Genomic DNA, 24307 nt, shown 5'->3' with positions numbered 1-24307 from the left:
GCTTGATCTGTTTTTGATCAACATTGCGTGCAGCAGCCACCACAGCCTCCCAGACACTGTTCTGAGAGGTGTACTGTTTTTCTTGAACGATACCGACTTCTTCCTGTACCACTGCTAAAAGAAGTTGTCTTCTAGAAACTGGCAGTAGGTCTGGGAGTTGAGCTTCACTCCATCCTCAACCCGAAAAGGTCCCACAAGTTCATCTTTGATGATACCAGCCCATACCAGTACCCCACCTCCACCTTGCTGGCGTCTGAGTCGGAGTGGAGCTCTCTGCCCTTTATTGATCCAGCCTCTGGCCCATCCATCTGGCCCATCAAGAGTCACTCTCATTTCATCAGTCCATAAAACCTTTGAAAAATCAGTCTTACGATATTTCTTGGCCCATTTTTGACGTTTTATCTTACGTTTCTTGTTCAAATGTGGTCGTTTTTCAGCCTTACTTACCTTGGCCATGTCCCTGAGTATCGCACACCTTGTGCTTTTTGATACTCCAGTAACGTTGCAGCTCTGAAATATGGCAAAACTGGTGGCGAATGGCATCTTGGCAGCTTCACGCTTGATTTTCCTCAGTTCATGGACAGTTATTTTGCGCCTTTTTTGGCCAACACGCTTCTTGCGACCCTGTTGGCTATTTGCCATGAAACGCTTGATTGTTCGGTGATCACGCTTCAAAAGTTTGGAACTTTCAAGACTGCTGCATCCCTCTGCAAGACATCTCACAATTTTGGACTTTTCACAGCCCGTCAAATCTTTCTTCTGACCCATTTTGCCAAAGGAAAGGAAGTTGCCTAATAATTAAGCACACCTTATATAGGGTATTTATGTCATTAGTCAACACCCCTCCTAATTACAGAGATGCACATCACCAGATTTACTTAATTGGTAGTTGGCTCTCAAGCCTATGCAGCTTGGAGTAGGACAACATGTATAAAAAGTATCATGTGATCAAAATACGCATTTGCCTAATAATTCTGCACACAGTGTAGTTTTAGCCACAATGCTGTTTAGACTTATTTATTTAAAAGGTAAAAGTTACTACAATTGCCACAAAAAAATATAATACAAAAGAAAGTGGAATACACTTCTCAATGCTGAAATAACAACACCAATAAGGAAACGTTGTAGAATTACAGAAATCACAGGGTGGAAAGACATGTTAATGATATGTAAATTCTGAAAACAAAAAATTTGCAAAACCTCCCGATTTATTCAGTATCGAGTACAGGCCCCACACGCAGATAAACATGCACTTCCACGTCTTGTCATGCTATCAATGAGGTTATTAATGGTTGTCTGAGGAATGTTCTGCCCTGCGGAATGCACATGGGCATGTGAATTATCAAGATCTGCTGCTGGCTGTTTGCCTTCCAATTGCCAGCCAATGACATATGTGCCAGCCAGATGTGCAGGATGGGAGACAAGTCCAGAGACGCTGCAGGCCATGGTAACACGTTTAGGCCACGCAGTCTGCTCAGGGCACCAAATCAATGTACAGTAACGTTGAGCTGTTTGTGTACCTAAAAAGAAGACTAGAGAGGTCAGCCTATCATACATTATGCCATCCTACACCATACTCTGGGGAAGAGGACCAGTGTGACATCCCTTATGAAGGCTTCTTCATGGCGTTACCCACATTGAATCCAGATGGACACCGGAGACTGGAATTTTGATCTAACCTCTTCAGTAGTGAGTTATGTTTTTGTCTTAGATGCAATTATAGCCAGAGATTGGTCTGGAGATCACATGGGCAATGCCGTGAAGAGTCCTTAGCGAGAGAATATTACACTGGTCCTACTTCAACGTTTTTCAAAATGACAATGCCAGGAAACTTCGAGCAGTTTGTATGGTCTAAACATGATACCATGGCCTGCAGCATCTCCAGACTTGTTTTCTACCGAGCACATCTGTGACATCATTGTTCGACAATCGCAGCTTCCAGCAACGGATCTTGATGATTTGCATGCCAGAACATTCCTCAGACAACCATTAATAACCTCATTGTTAGCTTGACAAGGTGTGTAAGTGTGTGTATTTCTGCAAATGGCGCTCATACTCAATACGTAAAAAATCAAGATGTTTTTGTTTCCATTTTTTAATCTATTGCATATCATTAACAGGTCTATAGAACCTGTGATTTCCAAAATTCCACGACTTGTTCTTGGTGTTGCACTTGCATTATTGACGAGTGTATATTAGCTGAATGTGAACAGAAAATACTGTAAGTTATTTCCTAACACAATTAATCAGTGGTGTGACTGATGCTGTTAGAACTGTGGATTTGGAACTTATCAAAACTTTCAACCTACCTGTCACTGGAGTATTTTGAAGTCCTGGTGGTCTTACAACTGTCCAGTTAAGATCCGAACATTCGTTTTCTAGATATTTTTCCATCTCAAACATGTTTGTGAGGACACTTTTAATTATGTTATAAAGGGTCCTCACGAAGAATGAGGCATTCTGTGCTGAGTTAACTGTTATAAAAATAAATAAATAAATATATATATTAATGTACTGAAGGCAATAAAACATGGCTCATATTTTTGTAGATTTTGATCCATTCCTGGATCACACATCAGCCACATTTACTGTATAGAACAAGCCTGCCGGCAAATAACCAGGTACCCGATGCTGTATACAGCCATATGGATTCTGTAGGTTGAAGCATGCAGCATTAAATTCTGCAGGGTAGAAAATGTCCATGATACATTTTTAGGAACATGATTTATTAATGCCTCTAACTCAGGGATGTAAAAACTCAAAACACACAGAGGGCCAAAATGAAAAACTTGGACAAATCCGCGGGCCAACCAGTATACAGTATAATGGGACCCACACAGTTCTCCATACAAAATATTGGGTCCCATATAGTCCTCCAAACAGTATAATGGCCCCACATAGTTCTCCATACAGTATAATGGCCCACAAAGGGGTGGTGGTTCTGGTGTTGCGGGCCAAATATAATCACCCTGAGGGCCAGATTTGGCTCACGGGCCAGAGTTTGACACGTGTGCTCTCACTGTACAGATGACTAGAGAACATTTCGAATGTATGGAAAAAAATAAATGTAGAAAACACTATATCAAAGGGTTTTATAAAGTGTACTTTTTTAGTAGTCAAAGAAAAATAAGCTTGTAGATACATACTGTCTGTGTACCAGGAAGTCATTGTCACCATTCTATTCACTCCAGTCTGTCGCATGGCACCCACAATGGCAGTCATGGAGTCTGTGTAACCACTTATTGATGAGAACATTTTATATGGGAATCCCAGACAAGATACAACTGCATCCTGTCCTTTGAAATGTTCTGCTAATGAGTCTACTGAAAATATATTTGCTTCTACTACCTAGAAAACAGATGAATACATATTAATAGAATGAATTGCCACAGTATAAGCATAGAGCACGTTCACACGGCACAGATTTACATACGTTGTCAAATATACCGTATATACACCACCTTGAAACTGCACATTTTTTCAATGTGTGATGACGGCCTAAGATACGCCACTGATCGCTCACAAAAAAATGTATGCAACTTCTTAAAACCGTAGTGGATTTCTAAGGTCAACTTTTAATAGTTCAGTTTTTGATGCTTTTTTGGTGGTGTATGGGGGTAGACAGGGTCTAAAGCCGAAAATCCTGAGTTGAAGAAAGGCATAGAGTCAATGTTTAGGCCTAATACAAATGACTATATAAAACCATAACATGGTGCCTATAGAGTGTATGATGCCTTTACTATACAGTACCTCCAAATGCTCCTGCTTTGTTTGTTTTTTGTTGGATGGATACTGTATGCAGTGTCATAAAATGATGGCTTTCATAAACAAAGCAGTGAAGAGCTTTTCTCCCCTACATCATGGCACCCAAAGCATTCTACAGAGGCAAACATGCAGCCTCTCTACCATGTGCATAAGGCTCTATATTTCTTATTCTTATGATTTTGGCTGTAAAATACAATGCAAAATTTCACTGTTTACATCTGAGGACAGGGAGGGAGAAAGGTAATGGTTGAGGAAGTAAGGGTGGCTAGGAATTTAGGAGGCAGCAATGATACTATCCTCGAATTTTGGATTACAAAAGGAGGAAAACCCGCGAGGGCTCAGACTTTGAGGTTGGACTTCAGAAAAGCAGATTTTAATGGACTCAGAAAGAGGGTAGTAAAGGTCCAATGGCTGGATTTTGCTAAATGAAATTCTCAGTGTACAATCAGAAACAATCCCTAAAAGAAGGAAGGATTGGATGTGATGCGCCCCCTGGGCCGTGTGTGGGGGAATGCCTGGAGCCGGGTCTCTGTGTAATGTCAGGGGTTGTAGTCTCCGTGGCGGCGACCCGGTCCCGTGGCTCAGGGTGGTCAAACCAGTGGCGGATCTATTTACTTGGTTATTAATGTTGAAATGTCCGACTACGCCAACCGTGGATTGCGGTCACTGAGAACCGCCGCTGCGGAGCAGACCGCTGAGGCTGATGTTGTGTGCGCAGCAGAGGGTAGTATAACTCCCCACGGGAGGAGTATAGCCTCAGGGCAGTGAGTGCAGATGGTGGGGATGATGGTGCGCGGGAGCAACAGTAATGACTCAGAGTCCAGTGATGCAGTCCAGGGTCTTTACTCACAGTTTTACACTCCAAGCCACTTCTGCAGGTAATGGCTGCCCACGTCATACTGTGCTCACCAGGTGAGGGGCTCGGCCAACTCCCAGGTAGCTTTGGAATGCTTTTCAGGACCCCCTTCGTGTGTCCTTTCTCTGGCCTGTCGTACCCCACAATTGACCACGTTTCTGTCCAGCTGCCTCGGGCCTTGGCGAGCAAACGTATGTTGGTGCCTTCCTAACGGGTGTAGTGAGGGGCCGTAACACGTGCAATGCCACGGCCTCCAGTTACTAGCTGAGGGTAGTTGCTCTCCTCCACTAGATGAAGGATCCGGTTCCCTTTCTTGGCCTGACCCCCCTACTCTGGTAGCGGCGGGCGTACGGCGGCGACTGGCCGGTCCGCACCCCTGGGGTCCCTTCACTCCACTCCTGGAGCCTCCTCCATTCCTCTCCTCTCCTTTCTTCTCCTCTAGGCCCAGGCCTTGTGACTTGGCCTGCCCGCGGAGCAGAGCTCGTACAGAGCCCCTGCTCCCGCCTCCTTCTCTCACTCTGCTCCCACCACTTCTCTCTGACTCTAAGATGGTGCCCACCATATATACTTCCCTATACAGTGCACCTGGGATCTACTCTCCCCACCCACACACTACCGGGTTCCCCCTTTCTAGGTGTTCCCTCCCCCCACTCCAGCCAGGGACAGGGGCAGTTGTGCTCACTCTTGTGAGCATTGTCGCCCTGCCCCCGGAAATGTGGTGCAGTGCATGTGGGTGTTAGGGTCCTGAGCCACACTCCATCCTTTCCTGGAAGTGAGATATCACACCTCTGGGTGAGATGCAATACCTCTGTAGTGACCGAACACTTGGGGCGCTACATTTGCATTTAAAAAGACCAGGATTGATGAACATAGAACTTAAACACTTGCTAAAAAGGAAAAAATAAATGTATGTCAAAGGGAAAGAAGGGGGCATATCTAAAGAAGAATATAATGCTGTCTGCAGGGAATACGGGGCAGGCATTAGAAGTAGTGATGGGTGAGCACTAAAATGCTTGGGTGCTCATTGCTCGGGTCAAGCACATTGGAATACTCGGGTGCTCGACCCGAGCAACGAGCCCAATGTACAGTACAGACCAAAAGTTTGGACACACCTTCTCATTTAAAGATTTTTCTGTATTTTCATGACTTTGAAAATTGTACATTCACACTGAAGGCATCAAAACTATGAATTAACACATATGGAATTATATACTTAACAAAAAATATGTCTTATATTCTAGGTTCTTCAAAGTAGCCACCTTTTGCTTTGATGACTGCTTTGCACACTCTTGGCATTCTCTTGATGAGCTTCAAGAGGTAGTCACCGCAAATGGTTTTAACTTCACAGGTGTGCCCTGTCAGGTTTAATAAGTGGGATTTCTTGCCTTATAAATGGGGTTGGGACCATCAGATGTGTTGTGCAGAAGTCAGGTGGATACACAGCTGATAGTCCTACTGAATAGACTGTTCGAATTTGTATTATGGCAAGAAAAAAGCTGCTAAGTAAAGAAAAACGAGTGGCCATCATTACTTTAAGAAATGAAGGTCAGTCAGTCTGAAAAATTGGGCAAACTTTGAAAGTGTCCCCAAGTGAAGTTGCAAAAACCATCAAGCGCTGCAAAGAAACTGGCTCACATGAGGACCGCCCCAGGAAAGGAAGACCAAGAGTCACCTCTGCTTCTGAGGATAAGTTTATCCGAGTCACCAGCCTCAGAAATCGCAGGTTAACAGCAGCTCAGATTAGAGACCAGGTCAATGCCACACAGAGTTCTAGCAGCAGACACATCTCTTTAACAACTGTTAAGAGGAGACTTTGTGCAGCAGGCCTTCATGGTAAAATAGCTGCTAGGAAACCACTGCTAAGGACAGGCAACAAGCAGAAGAGACTTGTTTGGGCTAAAGAAGACAAGGAATGGACATTAGACCAGTGGAAATCTGTGCTTTAGTCCAAATTTGAGATCTTTGGTTCCAACCACCGTGTCTTTGTGCGACGCAGAAAAGGTGAACGGATGGACTCTACATGCCTGGTTCCCACCGTGAAGCATGGAGGAGGAGGTGTGATGGTGTGGGGGTGCTTTGCTGGTGACACTGTTAGGGATTTATTCAAAATTGAAGGCATACTGAACCAGCATGGCTACCACAGCATCTTGCAGCGGCATGCTATTCCATCCGGTTTGCGTTTAGTTGGACCATCATTTATTTTTCAACAGGACTATGACCCCAAACACACCTCCAGGCTTTGAAGAACCTAGAATATAAGACATATTTTCAGTTGTTTCACACTTTTTTGTTAAGTATATAATTCCACATGTGTTAATTCATAGTTTTGATGCCTTCAGTGTGAATGTACAATTTTCATAGTCATGAAAATACAGAAAAATCTTTAAATGAGAAGGTGTGTCCAAACTTTTGGTCTGTACTATAAGTCTATGGGAAACTCGAGCATTTTTCAGGCAGCTTCCCCCAACGGTCTGCAGAGGGCCTAAAAATTACCCAAATCGATGGGAACAGTGCTCAAATGGCATGGGAACAGCACTGCTGTCAACAATGTTTCAGAGGTATTACGCCACTTTCACGGACTCACAATAAACCATACAAAAACGAAAACAAAATGGATTTTCCTGGGAAATATGTTAAGGAATATCCTTTTCCAGGGTAATGACTTGTATATAAGGCAAAATAAATAACCAAAAACAAAAATACTCCTCCACACCATAGGCTATGTTCACACAAAGCGTTTTTGATGCGTTTTTGCACTTTTGTATTGCTTTCAACCATGACAAATGCATCCACCAGGAAATGTCATTTTAACATTTTACAACCTTATCTGGCCATGGGGTGTTGTGTGAGACATGATCAGACACATCCTGTTTCATTTATGAAGGAGGGACTCTGAAAGTCACAAAGCTTATTTTTATAGGGCCATCAGGCGGCCTTTACTATTCTTAGAGAGCCATCAGCCGGCTATGCTTTGTTGTTCCCATTACTAAAGAGTGGGTCTCCTATACTGTTATTGCGTATGCAGTGAGTGGCAGGGATGCCCAAAATACCCCTTTGAAGAGACTTAGAGAAGGGCCTCCTGAAATAAAATGTTCCCATTATTAGGAAGTGGGTCTCCCATTGTGTTTGCCTATGCAGTGAATGCAAGGATTGCCAAAAATGTGGAGGCACTCCAATGCCCCTTGGAAGATACGTGGAGGTCAGAGGGCCTCTTGAAAACAATGTTCCCATTATTAGGAAGTGGGTCTCCCATTGTGTTTGCCTATGCAGTAAATGCAAGGGTTGCTAAAAATTGGGAGGCACTCCAATGCCCCTTGGAAGACACGTAGAGGACCTCATGAAAAAATGTTCCCATTACTAGGAAGTGGGTCTCGCATAGTGTTGGCCTATGCAGTGAATGCAAGGGCTGCTAAAAAATGGGAGGCACTCCAATGCCCCTTGGAAGAGACGTAGAGGGCGTCATGAAAAAATGTTCCCATTAGAAAGGAGCGGGTCTCCTATACTTGTAATGCCCATGCACTAAGTGTATGGGCTGACAAACATTTACCCCTGGGGGGTATACATGAACATACTGTATTAAAAAAATTTTTTACGGGCATCATAAACACCCTTTAAAAAAATTATGTGAGTGTTGCATCATAGACCACGGTCACCCTGGTGATATGGTGGTGGAGGATGAGGATGAGGAGAATGAGGAGGACAAGAGCAAATAGACGTGGAGGTCAGAGGGTCTCTTGAAAACAATGTTCCCATTATTAGGAAGTGGGTCTCCCATTGTGTTTGCCTATGCAGTAAATGCAAGGGTTGCTAAAAATTGGGAGGCACTCCAATGCCCCTTGGAAGACACGTAAAGGGCCTCATGAAAAAATGTTCCCATTATTAGGAAGTGGGTCTCGCATAGTGTTGGCCTATGCAGTGAATGCAAGGGCTGCTAAAAAATGGGAGGCACTCCAATGCCCCTTGGAAGAGACGTAGAGGGCCTCATGAAAAAATGTTCCCATTAGAAAGGAGCGGGTCTCCTATACTTGTAATGCCCATGCACTAAGTGTATGGGCTGACAAACATTTACCCCTGGGGGGTATACATGAACATACTGTATTAAAATTTTTTTTTACGGGCATCATAAACACCCTTTAAAAAAATTATGTGAGTGTTGCATCATGGACCACGGTCACCCTGGTGATATGGTGGTGGAGGATGAGGATGAGGAGAATGAGGAGGACAAGAGCAAATAGACAAGATCAGGAAGCTTATACCCATGTGTGGGTGTGAAAAGGTGCAAGGGAATACACCTCCCAAAAAAAGACACTGGATTTGAGTTTATGTTACGCTGCTATCATTCGGTGGTGTTGAGAAGTCTGGTCCAATCCAGCCCTTGTTCGTTTTTATAAGAGTCAGCCTGTCAGCATTTTCAGCTGACAGGAGGATGCGCTTATCAGTTATAATTCCACCAGTGGCACTAAAATGATAAAACGCTAGCGGCAGGGCAGGCTAGGACCTCCAAGGCGTGGAGAGCCAGTTCATTCCACGTATCCAGCTTGGATACCCAATAATTATTAGGCACAGAGGAATCACGGAGGACGTTGGTACGGTGGCAAAGTAATCCTTCAGCATCTTTCCAAACTTTGCACTCCTTGCGAGAGTACCCCACGCCTCAGGGCCTGTGCGATGGGAGGAGCTGAGAAAACTCTCCCAGAACTTTGACAGTGTTCCCCTGCCTCTGCTGGATTGGAGTTGTGTCTCTCTCGCCTGTACTCCTTGGTTGTCCAACGAACTGTGACCTCTGTCGCCAGAGTTTTCAGATGGGAATTTTTTTAATAGTTCCGCAACAACGGCCTTCTGGTACTGCCCCATTTTTGTAGACATATCCGCCTCAGGAATAAGAGATATAACGTTCTCCTTGTAGCATGGGTCTAGAAGTGTCACCAACCAGTAATGACTGTCACCCAAAATTTTGATAACATGAGGGTCATGGGAAAGGCAGCGTAACATAAACTCAGCCATGCATTCCAGACTGCTAACAGGCAAGACTTCCGTGTCCATGCTCTTCTCCTCCTCTCTGTCCTCAGGCTATCCATGCTGAACAGATGGTATGACAGTTGTGCAGATAGTATCGTCTATAGTGCAGGAAACTAGCTCCTGTTCTTCCTCCTCCTCCTCCTCCTCCTCGTTGTCACCCAATCCACGTTGGGATGAGATGAGGCTGGGCTGTATGGAATCACCCTGTAAGGTTCCTTGCTCCATCTCATCGTGCGCCGCTTGCAATGCATCCTCTTTAATTGTGAGCAGAGAGCATTTCAGAAGACAGAGAAGTGGGATGGTGACGCTAATTATGGCATCATCGCCGCTCACCATCTTGGTGGAGTCCTCAAAGTTTTGGAGGATGGTACATATGTCTGATATCCATGTGCACTCCTGAGGTCTTATGTGTGGAGTCTGAACTGAATACCAACGGCCTTTTTGATGCTGGTACTCAACAACTGCCCTCTTCTGCTCACAAATCCTTCCCAACATCTGCAGTGTAGAGTTCCAACGCGTGGGGACATCACTCATAAGTCTGTGAGCCGGAAGCTGCAAACGCTGCTGAAACATGGCAAGGGCAGCGGAACCTGTAGGTGACTTTCTAAAATGGGCACACAGGCGGTGTACTTTAAGAAGCAGATCCGGCAGCTCCGGGTAGGATTTGAGAAACTGCAGAACCACGAGGTTAAGCACATGGGCCAGGCATGGTACGTGTGTGAGCTCGCCTCGCCTCAGAGCAGCCACCAGGTTCCGGCCATTTTCACACACGACCATGCCTTGCTGTAGGTTCAGTGGTGTAAGCCACAGATCTGCCTGCTCTTTCAGAGCTGTCCACAACTCTTCAGCATTGTGCGTATGTCACCTAAGCATATTAGCTTCAGCACAGCCTGTCGCCGCTTGGTCGAGGCAATGCTGCAGTGCTTCCAGCTTGTGACTGATGTGGTCATTTCAGAGATGGAGGCTGAAGATGTGGAGGAGGATGAGGTGCAGGAGCTGTAGACTGTGGGGGCAACCCTGATTGACCCAGGGCCCGCAATCCTTGGCGTTGGGAGGACGTGTTCCGTTCCAAGGTCCGACTGGGTCCCGCTTCCACTATGTTAACCCAGTGTGCCATCAGCAAGATATACCGCCCCTGCCCACAAGCACTTTTCCATGTGTGTGTGGTTAGGTGGACTTTCCTGTTAACTGCATTGTTGAGGGCACAGCTAATGTTTTGGGACACGTGCTTGTGTAATGCGGGGATGGCACACCGGGAGAAATAGTGGCGGCTGGGGACCAAGTACCGAGGGATGGCCGCCGCCATCAGGTTGCGGAATGCTTCCATCTCCATGAGTCTAAAAGGGAACATTTTGAGTGCAAGCGGGAATTTAGTAGTGTGGCCTGTGGGGCATTGGCTGCGTATTTGTGCTTGCGTTCCAAGGACTGAGGAATGGACAACTGAACGCTGCGCTGGGGCAAGGACGTGGACATGCTTCCTGATGCTGCTACTTGAGAGTGTGCAACGACAGGTGCAGAGCAGGAGGCATCTTCGCATGCACCATGGACAGGGGATTGGTTTGCATGCACAACAGCGGAAGAAGCAGTGGTGCCACCGGCAGACACTGTTCCTGGACCGTGGGGTTCGGCCCACAAAGTCGGGTGCTTTGCTGCCATGTGCCTGATCATGCGGATGGTGGTGGTCAGGCTGGTAGTTTTGCCACCCCTGCTGATGCTGGCCTGGCAGGTGGTGCAAATGGCCTTTTTGGGGTTATCAGCAGAGTCTTTAAAAAACAACCAGACTCGGGAAGACCTAACAGTTGTACTGGTAACTTCCATCGTGTTGGTGTTACGGGGAATGGTTGCCTGCCTTCTGTCTGTGGCCACCACACTGCTTCTTCCTGCCTGTTGGGGTGCTCTGCCTCCCTTCCCCTGTGTGTTGCTGTCCTTGCTCTGCATGTCCTCCTGCCAGGTTGGGTCAGTTACTATATCATCCACCACTTCGTCTTCCACTTCCGCACCCCGGTCCTCCTCCTGACTTTCTGACAATTGTGTCTCATCATCATCCACCTCTTGTGACACTTTCCCACCGTTGCCTTCGTGTGACCATGGCTGCTCAAATATTTGGGGATCGCTACATGCGATCTCCTCTTGCCCCGCTTCAAGTGGACCGGGCGAGGGACTCGAATCTACAAATGGAAAAGTGAACAGCTCTTCAGAGTGTGCAAGTGTGGGATCAGTTGTCTCCGGGCACTCGGCATGGTGGGAGGAAGGAGGATCAGGGTGAGGAATGTGCAGTCCAGACTCACGGCTACTGCAACTTGACCGTTTGGAAGACAGGGTGGTGGTGGTGGTGGCAAAGTGTCTGGAAGCATTATCTGCTATCCAACCAACAACCTTTTGACACTGCTCCGGGTTCAATAGTGGTGTGCTGCGGTCCCCTAGGAATTGGGACAGGAAGGTCGGGCAAGAAGATGTGGGTGTTTGTTGTGGCACAATTTCAGCTTGCCCATGGCCTCTGCCTCGGCATGCACCATCACCATCACGTCCAGTTCCCTGTCCCTTGCCACGCGCCTTGCCCATTTTAAATGGAGGACAATAATCTTTCACTCTCACTACAAATGGCTGAATTTGGAGCGAAGTTATATGTGATCCGTGTGATGGAGAAACCACAGTTTTAAATACCTGGCCTGTAGGTAACTATTTTGAACAGCAAACCGATGTCAAAAACTTCGCTGACACACTGAAACAAATTTTTAATGGAGGCCAGAAATGGCAGTATTTTCTGAAAATGTATTTGTGATCCGTGTGATGGAGAAACCACAGTTTTAAATACCTGGCCTGTAGGTTACTATTTTGAACAGCAAACCGATGTCAAAAACTTTGCTGCCACACTGAAACAAATTTTTATGGAGGCCAGAAATGGCAGTATTTTTTGAAAACGTATATGTGATCCGTGTGACAGAGAAACCACAGTTTTAAATAGCTGGATTTTTAGCACTGTAATATGGAAAGGACCTGGCTGTATTCTGCATTGCCAACAAGCAAATGGCGCATAAAAATGGTGTTCTCTGTATTGATTTTTAAGCAAATAATGAGGATCAAGATCCACAAAAAATTATTCCTGGCCCCTCAGACCTGGGTCTATGTTTAGAAATGTCTAACAGCAGCAGCAGCAGACAGAATTGGAATGGAGCCTCTTGTGCTATATGCACTGCAGTCTGCTATATACACTGCCTGCCTGCCTATATATACTGCATGCCTGATATCTCTGCAGATGGATTAGTCATCAGAAGGACTGTTTGTTGAGATGGATATGTGAAATATAGTTCTGTTCTACCTACACCACCTAATAAACAAATCAAATCTCTCCCTAGCTCAGTGGCACCTCTCCCTACACTGTCTGATTGCGGAGTAGACTGCCGAGCACAGCGGCACCAGGTCTGATATAGACCTGATGACGCTGTGCAGCCATCCAATCACTGTAATGCCACAACCAACATGGCTGCCGCATTACAGTGAGTGGCAGGCAATCCCTGCATGTTCATTGGCTTTGTAAAGAGTGGCAAACATGCAGGGAGGGGACCCAAGTGTCCGCCCGAGCATCTCGCAAGTACTCGGGGAGCTCAGAGTATCTCGAGTACTGAGATGCTCGGGTGAGTACCGAGTACTTGAGAGAATGCTCGCTCATCACTAGTTAGAAGAGCTAAAGCCAGCAATGAAGTGAGGCTTTTAAGGGAGATCAAAAGCAATAAAAAAAGGATTTTGGGGGTATGTGAAAAGCTAAAGAAAAGTCAAAGATGCTATAGGATTTTAACTAAATGTGGTCAAAAATGATGTTGAGAACTTTTAAATTACTATTTTACATCTGTGTTCTCTAAGAAAGCTAATGTAACATCCAATGATCTTCACTGTGCTATCGAAGGAATAAAATAATGCACGCTATCTATAAACTGAGAGATGGTGAGGGAACACTTAGCTAGTTTAAATTAATTTAAAGCTTCTCGTCCAGGTGAATTACATCCTAGGGTACTGAAAGCGTTAGCAGAGGAAATTGCAGAACCACTAAGCCAGAATCTTTGAAAATTCCTGGAGAACACGAGAAGCCCCAGAAGACTGGAGAAGGGCAAATGTTGTTCCTATCTTCAAAAAAGGAAAGAAGATGGAGCCAGGAAATTACATGCCAGTGAGCCTTACTTCTATACCAGGAAAGATACAGTACTTGAACAAATTGTTAAACAGTATGTATGTAAGTACTTGGATAAGAATACAGTAATTAACGAGAGCCAGCATGGGTTTGTAGCAAACAAGTCATGCCAGACTAATCTAATTTCTTTCTATGATGGAATCACTGACTGGGTGTATTAGGGAAATGCATTATATATAGTGTATTTTGACTTCAGCAAAGCCTTTGATAAAGTATCTCATACTATCTTTATTGAAAAAAATGACCAAGTATGGGATTGACAAGGTTACGGTTAGGTGGATTTATAACTGGCTTAGTGATTGTACTGAAAGAGTGGTGATAAATGGTTGCACATCCAATTGGAAGAGTGTTTCAAGTAGGGTACCATAAGGCTCTGTCTTGGCCCCAGTGTTGTTCAACATTTTTATAAATTATCTAGATAAGGGAACTGAAGGTAAACTAATCAAATTTGAAGACGCTGCAAAGCTAGGAGGGATATCTAACACAAGAGTAGACAGAGAAAGGATTCGGAAGGGTATAGATAAACTTGAACAATGGGCAGCGACTAATAGAATGGAATTTAACAAGGAGAAATGCAAGATTCTACATCTGGGCAAGAAAAACGAAAATTACATCTACAGAATGGGAGGAATAGAACTAAGCAACAGCAGGTGTGAAAAAGACTTTGGCATACTAATAGATCACAGACTGCACATGAGTCAACAGTGTGATGTAGCAGCAGAAAAGGCAAAAACAGTACTGGGGTGTATTCAGAGAAGCATAATCTGGCGTAGATAGGATTTGATGGGTTCATAAATTCCTATTTGTACCTGTCATTTCATTGAAGCTTTTTTCATGGATTCATGAAGAATTAATTAGAAAAATATCCTGGTGTGCACCATCACTTTACATATTACAAAGGTATTCTCTGTGTAGGCACCATACAGTGCCACGCCAAGTGCCTATAGGTCTACAATACACAATGTTAGGGACTCTGTGTGCCACAGTACAGTCTCCATGTGTATGAAGCCTGATCCTCTTTCAAAACTACTTATCGCTTAAAAGCATTCCTAAAACTGTACTGAAGTAGCATTTAAGAGTTTTTCCCATCTAACTTTTTTATCCACATCACTTGCTTTAATTAAAAAAAATCAATATTATCTGTACATAACTCTCCAGCTCCAGCACTCTGCTCCTGCTCCCTGTGATTGGTCACATGCTGCCAAGATTAATTCACTCCTACAGAGCATGTGACACCTTTAACCAGTCATTGGGTTCAGTTACTTGTGTCATCTACATCATATCATGGCTGAACCAAATGATTAGCTGCAGCGATCACATGTGCTGTAGTCGTGATGTCACCACTGGAGCCTGTAAATCAGGCTGTGTGCCCACGATGCGGATTTAATGCGTTTCCGCGGCGCCATTTCTGCCGCGAAAACACATTAAAAACGCATGTTAAGTTGTCTGCCATGTTTCCCAATGATAATCCGCATGTGCTGTGCACATGCTGCGTAAATTTCCACTGTGGATTATCATTGCGGAAAAATCTGCAGCACAACCAATTCTTGTTTGTAAAATCGAAATCGCCGCCATTGACTTGCATTGAACTGCATAACATTTGCATGTATACATGTATGTGTGGCACCCCTGAGGGTTCAGTCGCCACAGAGGTACTGCATCTCACCCAGAGGTGTGGTATCTCACTCTCAGGTAAGGAAGGAGTACAGCCCGGGATCCTAACACCTGCATCCAACACTACACTACTCCAGACCAGCAGGAGGGGCAAGATGCATCGCTTCCCTGCTGAGCCCTGTCCCTGGCTGGAGTGGGGGGAACCAAAGTAGGGGGAACCATGTAGTGGGTGTGAGTGGAGGAAGTAAATCAGAGGAGCACTTTTTAGGAGTAGTATAAAGAGGGAAGCCATCTTGGGTGGAACATTCTAGGGAGAGTTGAGCCAGTCAGTCAGAGGAGGACAGTGAGAGGAGCAGGAGCTCTGCAGGAGCTCTGCTCTAGAGGAGGGCCTAGAGAGAGGCCCAGGACAGACTGAGGAGGAGAGGAGCAGGAGAAAGGCTCCAGGAACGTGGAAGGGACCTCAGAGGTACGGGAAGTGCTGGAGGCCACCCGTACGCCCAAATCTGCCAGGCGGTGGAGGGGTCAGGTCGCACAAAGGGGACCGGTCCCTAAACTAGCAGAGTTCTTTAAGCCTCAACTAGGAAACTGGAGGCTGCAGTATTTCAGGTACTGCAGCCACAATCCACATCTGTCTCACCAAGAAGGTAACCATAGAGGACCCAGGGGACAGAGAAGACGTCGCCCGACAAGGCCCGCGGTCACTGGATTGGGACACTAGGTGTGAGGTGCAGGGAGACGGCCAGAAGGAACACACAGAAGGGGGTCCCGCTATGTACTCTGGAGGTACCTGAGGGTTGGCTGAACCCCTCCCTGAGTAAGCACAGGACGACTTGGGAGGTTACCCTGGCCCAGGTTACTTGGAGTCTGAAAACCGTGAGCTAAACCCTGAAGACTGCACCCCACCATCTCTGTCAGTTATTGCTGAGGCACCATCACTCCCTGCACTACACTGCACCACGAGTGCAACTTCATAACAGCAACATCTACACTGCCCTGGAGCTAAGCTCTACCTGTGGGGAGCTGAACCAACTCTGCTGCATTCACACCAGCTCCAGAGGTCCTGCACCGCAGCGGCGGCTCCATATAGACGCATACCACAGGTGGCGTCACAAACTGTATATAAAAACTATAAATCCGCTGTAAATATCCCCTTTTGATTGACCGCCCTCGGTCACGGACCGGGTCATCGCCACTGTGACATCTCCCCTAGCAACGGCCGGCCCGGCACCGAGTACCCCACGGCCCAGGGGGCACGTCATCTTTGGCGTCACGAACAGGATATAAACCCACCCGTTATCACTGAGTATTGTGCGCCTAGAGACTGTATTGTATACTGAATGTGGTGCCCGCCCCAGATGAACAGGCGCCATTATGTGCGAGATAAAAGACAACAAGAAACCGCCTCCCATCTTGGGCCGGGTTCCAGAATGGCGCCAAAAGCGGGGCCCGCCCCGAGCAGCAGTGACCATGTATGTGGATGTGTCCATCGAGCTGGGGGGGCCGCCCCTAGGTGTGGCCGACAGCAAGCTGCCATGGAACTGACCCCGAAAGGGGAGAGAAGAGAAGAATCCTGGGAAACAGGGAGGAGTCTGCAGCAGTCTAGACAGACCGCACCCGGCAGGCAACATGGAGGAGAGTCTAGAGCAAGTTCCCGTCCGTGGCCTGCAGGGACCAGAAGCGCCTCCACCCTGGAGACGGCAATGGCAGAGCTATCCCTGGAGGATACCGAGTTCCTCCAGGCTGAAATCCAGGAGCTAGGCCGAAGGATGGAGAGGGCCCAGCAGGATGCCATCGCCGGCTGGAAGGAGGAGCTGCTGGGGAAGATCATGACCTGGCAGCAGCCAGCGCTGCGTTCCACCAGCAGCGCCCCAGCCCCGGAGGAGCCTGAACAGAGCCAGGAGGCAGAGGACGGCACAAGCGCGGCCGCGGGAGCAGGTAAGAAGAGACTCCCTGTCCCGGGCGCTGAGAGTGCTGAACTGCTCCTGGGCCCCCTGGCAGAACCTCCGAACCCGGGCGCCTGCTCCGCCGACCTGCTCCTAGGCCCCCTGGCGGAACCTCCGATCCCAGGCGCCTGCTCTGCCGACCTGCTCCTAGGCCCCCTACCAGAGCCACCTGCCCCCGCACCCAAGTGGGTGTACGGAAGCCCCGTCTACGACTGGTCCGCCAAATTCGAAGACCAGCAGAGACTCCCTCTGACACCCGCACCTGCACACCCGGTTACCTGCCAAGAAGGAGAAGAGTTTCGGTGGGACAACTGGGAGGGGGACCTCATGGGGTTCCCGTGGGAGACCCAGACCCAGGACCTCAGGAGGGAGGAGTACTGCAGATGGGATCTTCTGCAGCTGTAGAAAGAGCGCCACGACCGGCAGGTGCGGTGGGAGCAGATGGAGGCCCGGAACATTGCGGCCAAAACTCGGGCCTGCAAAGCAAGGTCCACCACCTCCAGTCCCCGTCTGGAGGGGATAGTGGTGAAGTTCGACCTGGACGCCGGGTGGGGCTTCGTCAGAGAGCCGCAGACGGATCGGGACGTCTTTGTTAATCGACGGGACGTCGAGCGCCATTTCCAACAGGGGCATTCCGGCCGAGACCTCTACCCCGGTGACCGTGTCACCTTTACCCGCCAGAAGGGCGAGCGCGGGTGGTATGCCCTTCAGGTATACAGAGTGGTGAAGGAGAAGAAGGACATGCCCCCGCAGTACGAGGCTGATGACCCGGCTGGGTCAGCCTGCAGAAACCAGGAGTTCCCCCGGAGGGAGCCCCACTGTTAAACTGTTTTAGTTAATTGAACTGTATATAGTTACCTGGAAAGGTACAGCAGAGACACTGCAAGTTGAAAAGTGTTGTGTGTGTTTACTTAGTTACCCGGTAAAGGTACCAAGAACTTGTAGGCTGAGGACTGTGAGCAGCCAAGAACTTAACTGTAAATAGTTGCACTTCTTAAAGTGCCCCTTATTGGTTTTATACAACCAGACAGACCTCAGAATAAAAACCCGTTTGGCGTGGCCGAAGACGTGGTCCAACACCTGGATCACCTATGTCCTGCAGCCATGCCCAGGGCCTATGTTGAGGGTTTTCGGACGGGTCCCTCATGTTGCACCTTACCCACTGAGATGGACACCCAGTTACAGATCTCACTGCAGTTTGCTGAACTTACTTGAAAAGTGATAAAAATATTTTATATGTGAAGAAGAATGTTATTGAAAATACTTTTATAATGTTTGATGTGCTAATAGAAACCAGTAACGTTTAAGAAAATGTGCCTCCCATAAAGGGAAGAAAAGTTATGATTAATCTTATATGTGAATGCATTCTAAAATTTTTGTAAGTCTGAAATACCTTGTTTTTTACTCTGTTCCAGCCCACGGACGTGCTGTATTTTACCAGGGGGGTATGTGGCCCCCCTGAGGGTTCAGTCGCCACAGAGGTACTGTATCTCACCCAGAGGTGTGGTATCTCACTCTCAGGTAAGGAAGGAGTACAGCCCGGGACCCTAACACCTGCATCCAACACTACACTACTCCAGACCAGCAGGAGGGGCAAGATGCATTGCTTCCCTGCTGAGCCATGTCCCTGGCTGGAGTGGGGGGAACCAAAGTAGGGGGAACCATGTAGTGGGTGTGGGTGGAGGAAGTAAATCAGAGGAGCACTTTTTAGGAGTAGTATAAAGAGGGAAGCCATCTTGGGTGGAACATTCTAGGGAGAGTTGAGCCAGTCAGTCAGAGGAGGACAGTGAGAGGAGCAGGAGCTCTGCAGGAGGGCCTAGAGAGAGGCCCAGGACAGACTGAGGAGGAGAGGAGCAAGAGAAAGGCTCCAGGAACGTGGAAGGAACCCCAGGGGTACGGGAAGTGCTGGAGGCCATCCGTTCGCCCGAATCTACCAGGCGGTGGAGGGGTCAGGTCGCACAAAGGGGACCAGTCCCTAAACTAGCAGAGTTCTTTAAGCCTCAACTAGGAAACCGGAGGCTGCAGTATTTCAGGTACTGCAGCCACAATCCACATCTGTCTCACCAAGAAGGTAACCATAGAGGACCCAGGGGACAGAGAAGACGTCGCCCGACAAGGCCCGCGGTCAATGGATTGGGACACTAGGTGTGAGGTGCAGGGAGACGACCAGAAGGAACACACAGAAGGGGGTCCCGCTATGTACTCTGGAGGTACCTGAGGGTTGGCTGAACTCCTCCCTGAGTAAGCATAGGACTACTTGGGAGGTTATCCTGGCCCTGGTAACTTGGAGACTGAAAACCGTGAGTAAAACCCTGAAGACTGCACCCCACCGTCTCTGTCAGTTATTGCTGCTGCACCATCACTCCCTGCACTACACTGCACCACGAGTGCTACTTCATAACAGCAACATCTACACTGCCCTGGGGCTAAGCTCTACCTCTGGGGAGCTGAACCAACTCTGCTGCATTCACACCAGCTCCAGAGGTTCTGCTCTATATAGCCGCATACCACAGGTGGAGTCACGAACTGTATATAAAAACTATAAATCCCCTGTAAATATCCCCTTTTGATTGACCGCCCTGGGTCACGGACCGGGTCACCGCCACTGTGACATCACCCCTAGCAACGATCGGCCCGGCACCGAGTACCCCACGGCCCAGGGGGCGCGTCATCTTCATGCGGATGTTGTGCGGTTCAATGCGCGGATGGTACCCGGGTCTGGAGAAGAGGAGACTCTCATCCAGACCCGGGCACCATTAGTGAAAAAAAGAATTAAAATGTAAAAAGTAAAAAAAATCATTATACTTACCTTTCCGGCGGCGTGCTCTGTCCTCAGCGTCCCGCGGTGTTCTGAAAGGACCTGTGCTGACATCATTTAGTCATGTGATGATCACTTTTTACTATTGATGCTGCATTTAAAGCAGCATAAGTTGGTCACACAATATAAATCCATGCCAGTGTCGCGTCCCCAGTGGGGCCTTACTTTCCGGGGCAATATATATGTATATCACAGTGGCTGGCCCAGGGCGGGCAGTGCGCCAAAAAAGGGGGTTTAATAATATGAAAATAAAAGTTTGTGATGCCACCTGTGGATTCTGGTAAGAGGTTACCAGTGCTGCGACAGTCCACTGAGGCTGATGTTAGTGGCAGCTTTGATGGGACGGCTCTCCACAGGTGGAGCAGGCCTCAGAGCAGTGTAGAATGAATGGGGATGGGTGCGCTGAGCGTTGTGGTGTGGTGAGGAAAGTTGGTGCCAGTAAAGAAACAGACAGAGGCACTTCATGCAGTCGTCCAGGGCTTTACTTACAGTTCTTTAAGGCAATTCACAAGTGCGCTTACAGGTGATAGCCTCCCTCATCGCGCTCCGTTCACCGGGCAGGGGTTCAGTCCTCCTTCAAGCAGCTTAGGGGTGCTTGGCAGAACCCCACTTTCAGATGTGCTTAACTTGACCTTCTTCACACTTGGTCCTTCTCACCGTTGCCCTATGCTGCCCACTCTCAGTCCCGCTCGGGTATGCTGAAGTCCTTCCTGTAAGTCGGAACCGGGACCAACCTGACCCCCTGGGGTTTCGAATGCGGCGAGCACGATCCCTCCTGTCTCCTGGCAGGAGCGGGGCATCCGGGTGCCGTCCTGCACGCGCCGTACGCCCTGGGATCCTTTTTGTAGAATGGAGCCTGCTCCCTGCTCCCCTCCGGGCCTCTATCCTGGGCCCCTGCTGTGGAGCAGAGCTCTGACTGAGCCTCTGCTCCCGGACTGTTCCTCTGCACAGCCCTCACTTAAGAACTCAACTGAACTCTCAAATATGGCTCCCTATTATATACTTACTGTATATGTGCTTCCTGTTTCTACTTCCTCCACCCACACCCACTACTGGTTCCCCCTACCTTTAGGTTCCCCCTACTCCAGCCAGAGGCAGGGCTCAGCAGAAAACTACATTGCGTCTTGCCCCTCCTGCTGGCCTGGAGCGGTGTAGTGTTGGATGTAGGTGGTTGGGGTTCTGTGCAGCACTCCTATCTTACCTGAGAGAAGGGAGACACCACACCTCGTGGTGAGGTGCAGTATCTCTGTGGCGACTGAACCCTCAGGGGCGCCACACCAATTGCATGGATTTATATTGTTTGACCAACTTGTCAAGCACTTTTCCAAGTGATGCTCAAAATCGCTTGGAAAAGTGCTTGAAAAAACACATGCGGAAATGCATGCAAAAACGCTTCACCCTGGCAGAAAAAATGCATGTAAAATCCACATGCGTTTTTTCTGCCAAGGAGATGCAGAAATGCTCAGGAAAATTTCATTCATAGCTGGGAACAGGGAAGGTGAATAAAACTGGCTTATTCATTTTAACTACAGCAGGCTGAAGAAGTTAAAAATAGATGGCCGGAAAACCCCTTTAGCACCTTAACAGCCTATGATGCACATTTTTGTCATAAGTCGCTAGGGAAAGTATGACGTGGGATTAGGACCTTCATACTAAGCAGATGCCAGCTGTGTTACATGGTTGGCATCTGCCTGTAACTGCAGTGACCGTATGTAGTCCCAATCACTGCAGTTTAAAAATGTATTTGCCCCGTCAATCTCCAAGGCCACGTGCACATGTTGAGTATTTTGTTTTTTTACCTCAGTATCTGTAAGCCAAAACCAGGAGTGGAACAGTCAGGCCAGTGAAAAGTATAATAGAAACACATCACCACTTCTGCATATCATACAGACTCCTGGTTTTGGCTTACAAATACTGATGTAAAATACTGACCAAATAATGTATGCACGTGGCCTAACAATGGCATTTAAATGACGCCATGACTCCCATCCCTCCCCGCACGACACATACATTGGGAATCAGTGGGTTACCATAGTAGTCATCTTGGATTTGCTAAATATCCAGCAAAGGAGGCAGGTCACTTGGACAAGAGTGACCTCTCCGTTAAAGACCAGAGACCCGCGGTAGGCAAATAAAAACAGAGAGAGCATAGGAGAGCAGTCAGTGCAGTGCCCACCCCACTACACTTGCAGCTAGAACTTAAGTGCTGGGTTTCTCTAAGGGCTCGTGCAGGCAACCGTTTTTTTTTTAGACCAACTGTGATCCGACAAAACATCGATATTCGGATCGCACTCGGCCATGCACGTGAATGAGGGCATGAGAAACATCAATCCATACTCGTATGAATTTTGAGTGCAGTCCAATTTCCACGGAGTGACAGAATGGAAACATTTTTTTTTTCTCCATCTTCTTCTCATCTGAGAATCGGATCACACTGTGCTCACACTCTGATCCTACTCCTACTGTTGATGATTTTGGTGCATGTTGCCCTAAGGATAGCCTTGCTCATACTTTCATACAAGGTACCATTAATTGTGATTAGAGTGTGTACAGTACCTTTAGTCTCTCATGTTGGATGGTCATTTTTCTGACATTTCTCACAAGAGCCGTTACTTCATGTCCGTCCTGCAGGGCTTGTGTTACCAGAATTGCACCTGTCTGACCGGTAGCTCCAAGAACAGATAGCTTCATTTTCAATTCCTGTTTATGATGACATTGAATATACACTGCTCAAAAAAATAAAGGGAACACTTAAACAACATAATATAACTCTAAGTAAATCAAACTTCTGTGAAATCAAACTGTCCACTTAGGAAGCAACACTGATTGACAATCAATTTCACATGCTGTTGTGCAAATGGAATAGACAATAGATGGAAATTATTGGCAATTATCAAGACACCCTCAATAAAGGAGTGGTTCTGCAGGTGGGGACCACAGACCACATCTCAGTACCAATGCTTTCTGGCTGATGTTTTGGTCACTTTTGAATGTTGGTTGTGCTTTCACACTCGTGGTAGCATGAGACGGACTCTACAACCCATAGAAGTTGCTCAGGTAGTGCAGCTCATCCAGGATGGCACATCAATGTGAGCTGTGGCAAGAAGGTTTGCTGTGTCTGTCAGCGTAGTGTCCAGAGGCTGGAGGCGCTACCAGGAGACAGGCCCGTACACCAGGAGACGTGGAGGGGGCCGTAAGAGGGCAACAACCCAGCAGCAGGACCGCTACTTCCGCCTTTGTGCAAGGAGGAAAAGGAGGAGCACTGCCAGAGCCCTGCAAAATGACCTCCAGCAGGCCACAAATGTGCATGTGTCTGCACAAACGGTTAGAAACCGACTCCATGAGGGTGGTATGAGGGCCCGACATCCACAGATGAGGGTTGTGCTCACAGCCCAACACCGTGCAGGACGCTTGGCATTTGCCACAGAACACCAGGATTGGCAAAGTCACCACTGGCGCACTGTGCTCTTCACAGATGAAAGCAGGTTCACACTGAGCACATGTGACAGACGTGACAGAGTCTGGAAACTCCGTGGAGAGCGATCTACTGCAACATCCTTCAGCATGACCGGTTTGCTAATGTGATCAAGCAAGCGCAGTGCACCTTTTCATTTAGTGGGGTTGAAATTGTGTTCTTCACAGTCTGCAGAGCTTCTTATTGCAGAGCACAAAATCTGTTTTTTTTTCTGTTGCTATTGTAATAATCAAAGCTGTGTGCACTAAAGTTTTTTTAGTGTCAGATACTATTTTAATGGAGTTGAACTTCAGGTGGTTTCAGAGTAAAAAAATATTTTTTTCCCTTGCAACGCCAAGTCCAAAAAATACTTTTTCCTGGTGAGTCCACCAAACTTTTTTTACTGTGGCAAAGTTGATCCAGTTTGCTAAAAGGCAGATCCTATTTTAGTGGCATTGAACTTGTACGGTTTCACAGTAAAAAAAAAAAATTCTCTTACTAAGCCCAGTCCAAAAAATATTTTTTCCTATGCCAAGTCATACAGTGCTATAAGCCAGCTACTACGTCAGTGGCGGGCAAAGTCAGCTGGATGCAGAGCTTACGCAGAATAACCCAAAAATATTTTTTGCTCTGAGTAAAGTGATACAGCTGG

At 47.4% G+C, this 24307-nt stretch overlaps 1 protein-coding gene across 1 annotated transcript in view; it reads right to left on the bottom strand.

Annotated features, from left to right (window-relative positions):
- Positions 1 to 24307, bottom strand: part of LOC141151177 (flavin reductase (NADPH)-like) — a 56366-nt gene that overhangs the window by 4838 nt on the left and 27221 nt on the right. The window contains exons 2-4 of the mRNA XM_073637034.1: positions 22758 to 22901; positions 3147 to 3348; positions 2310 to 2474 (exon numbers count right to left, since the gene is read on the bottom strand). Coding sequence (XP_073493135.1) covers positions 2310 to 2474; positions 3147 to 3348; positions 22758 to 22892 — 502 coding nt within the window. The 5' untranslated portion in view covers positions 22893 to 22901. The remainder of the gene's footprint in view (positions 1 to 2309; positions 2475 to 3146; positions 3349 to 22757; positions 22902 to 24307) is intronic.

This window comes from Phyllobates terribilis, unplaced genomic scaffold (genome assembly GCF_046119375.1).
Source record: "Phyllobates terribilis strain yellow unplaced genomic scaffold, ASM4611937v1 Scaffold_1__5_contigs__length_1240528914, whole genome shotgun sequence".
Classification (NCBI taxonomy): Eukaryota; Metazoa; Chordata; class Amphibia; order Anura; family Dendrobatidae; genus Phyllobates; species Phyllobates terribilis.
This window is presented reverse-complemented; position numbering and strand designations above follow the sequence as displayed.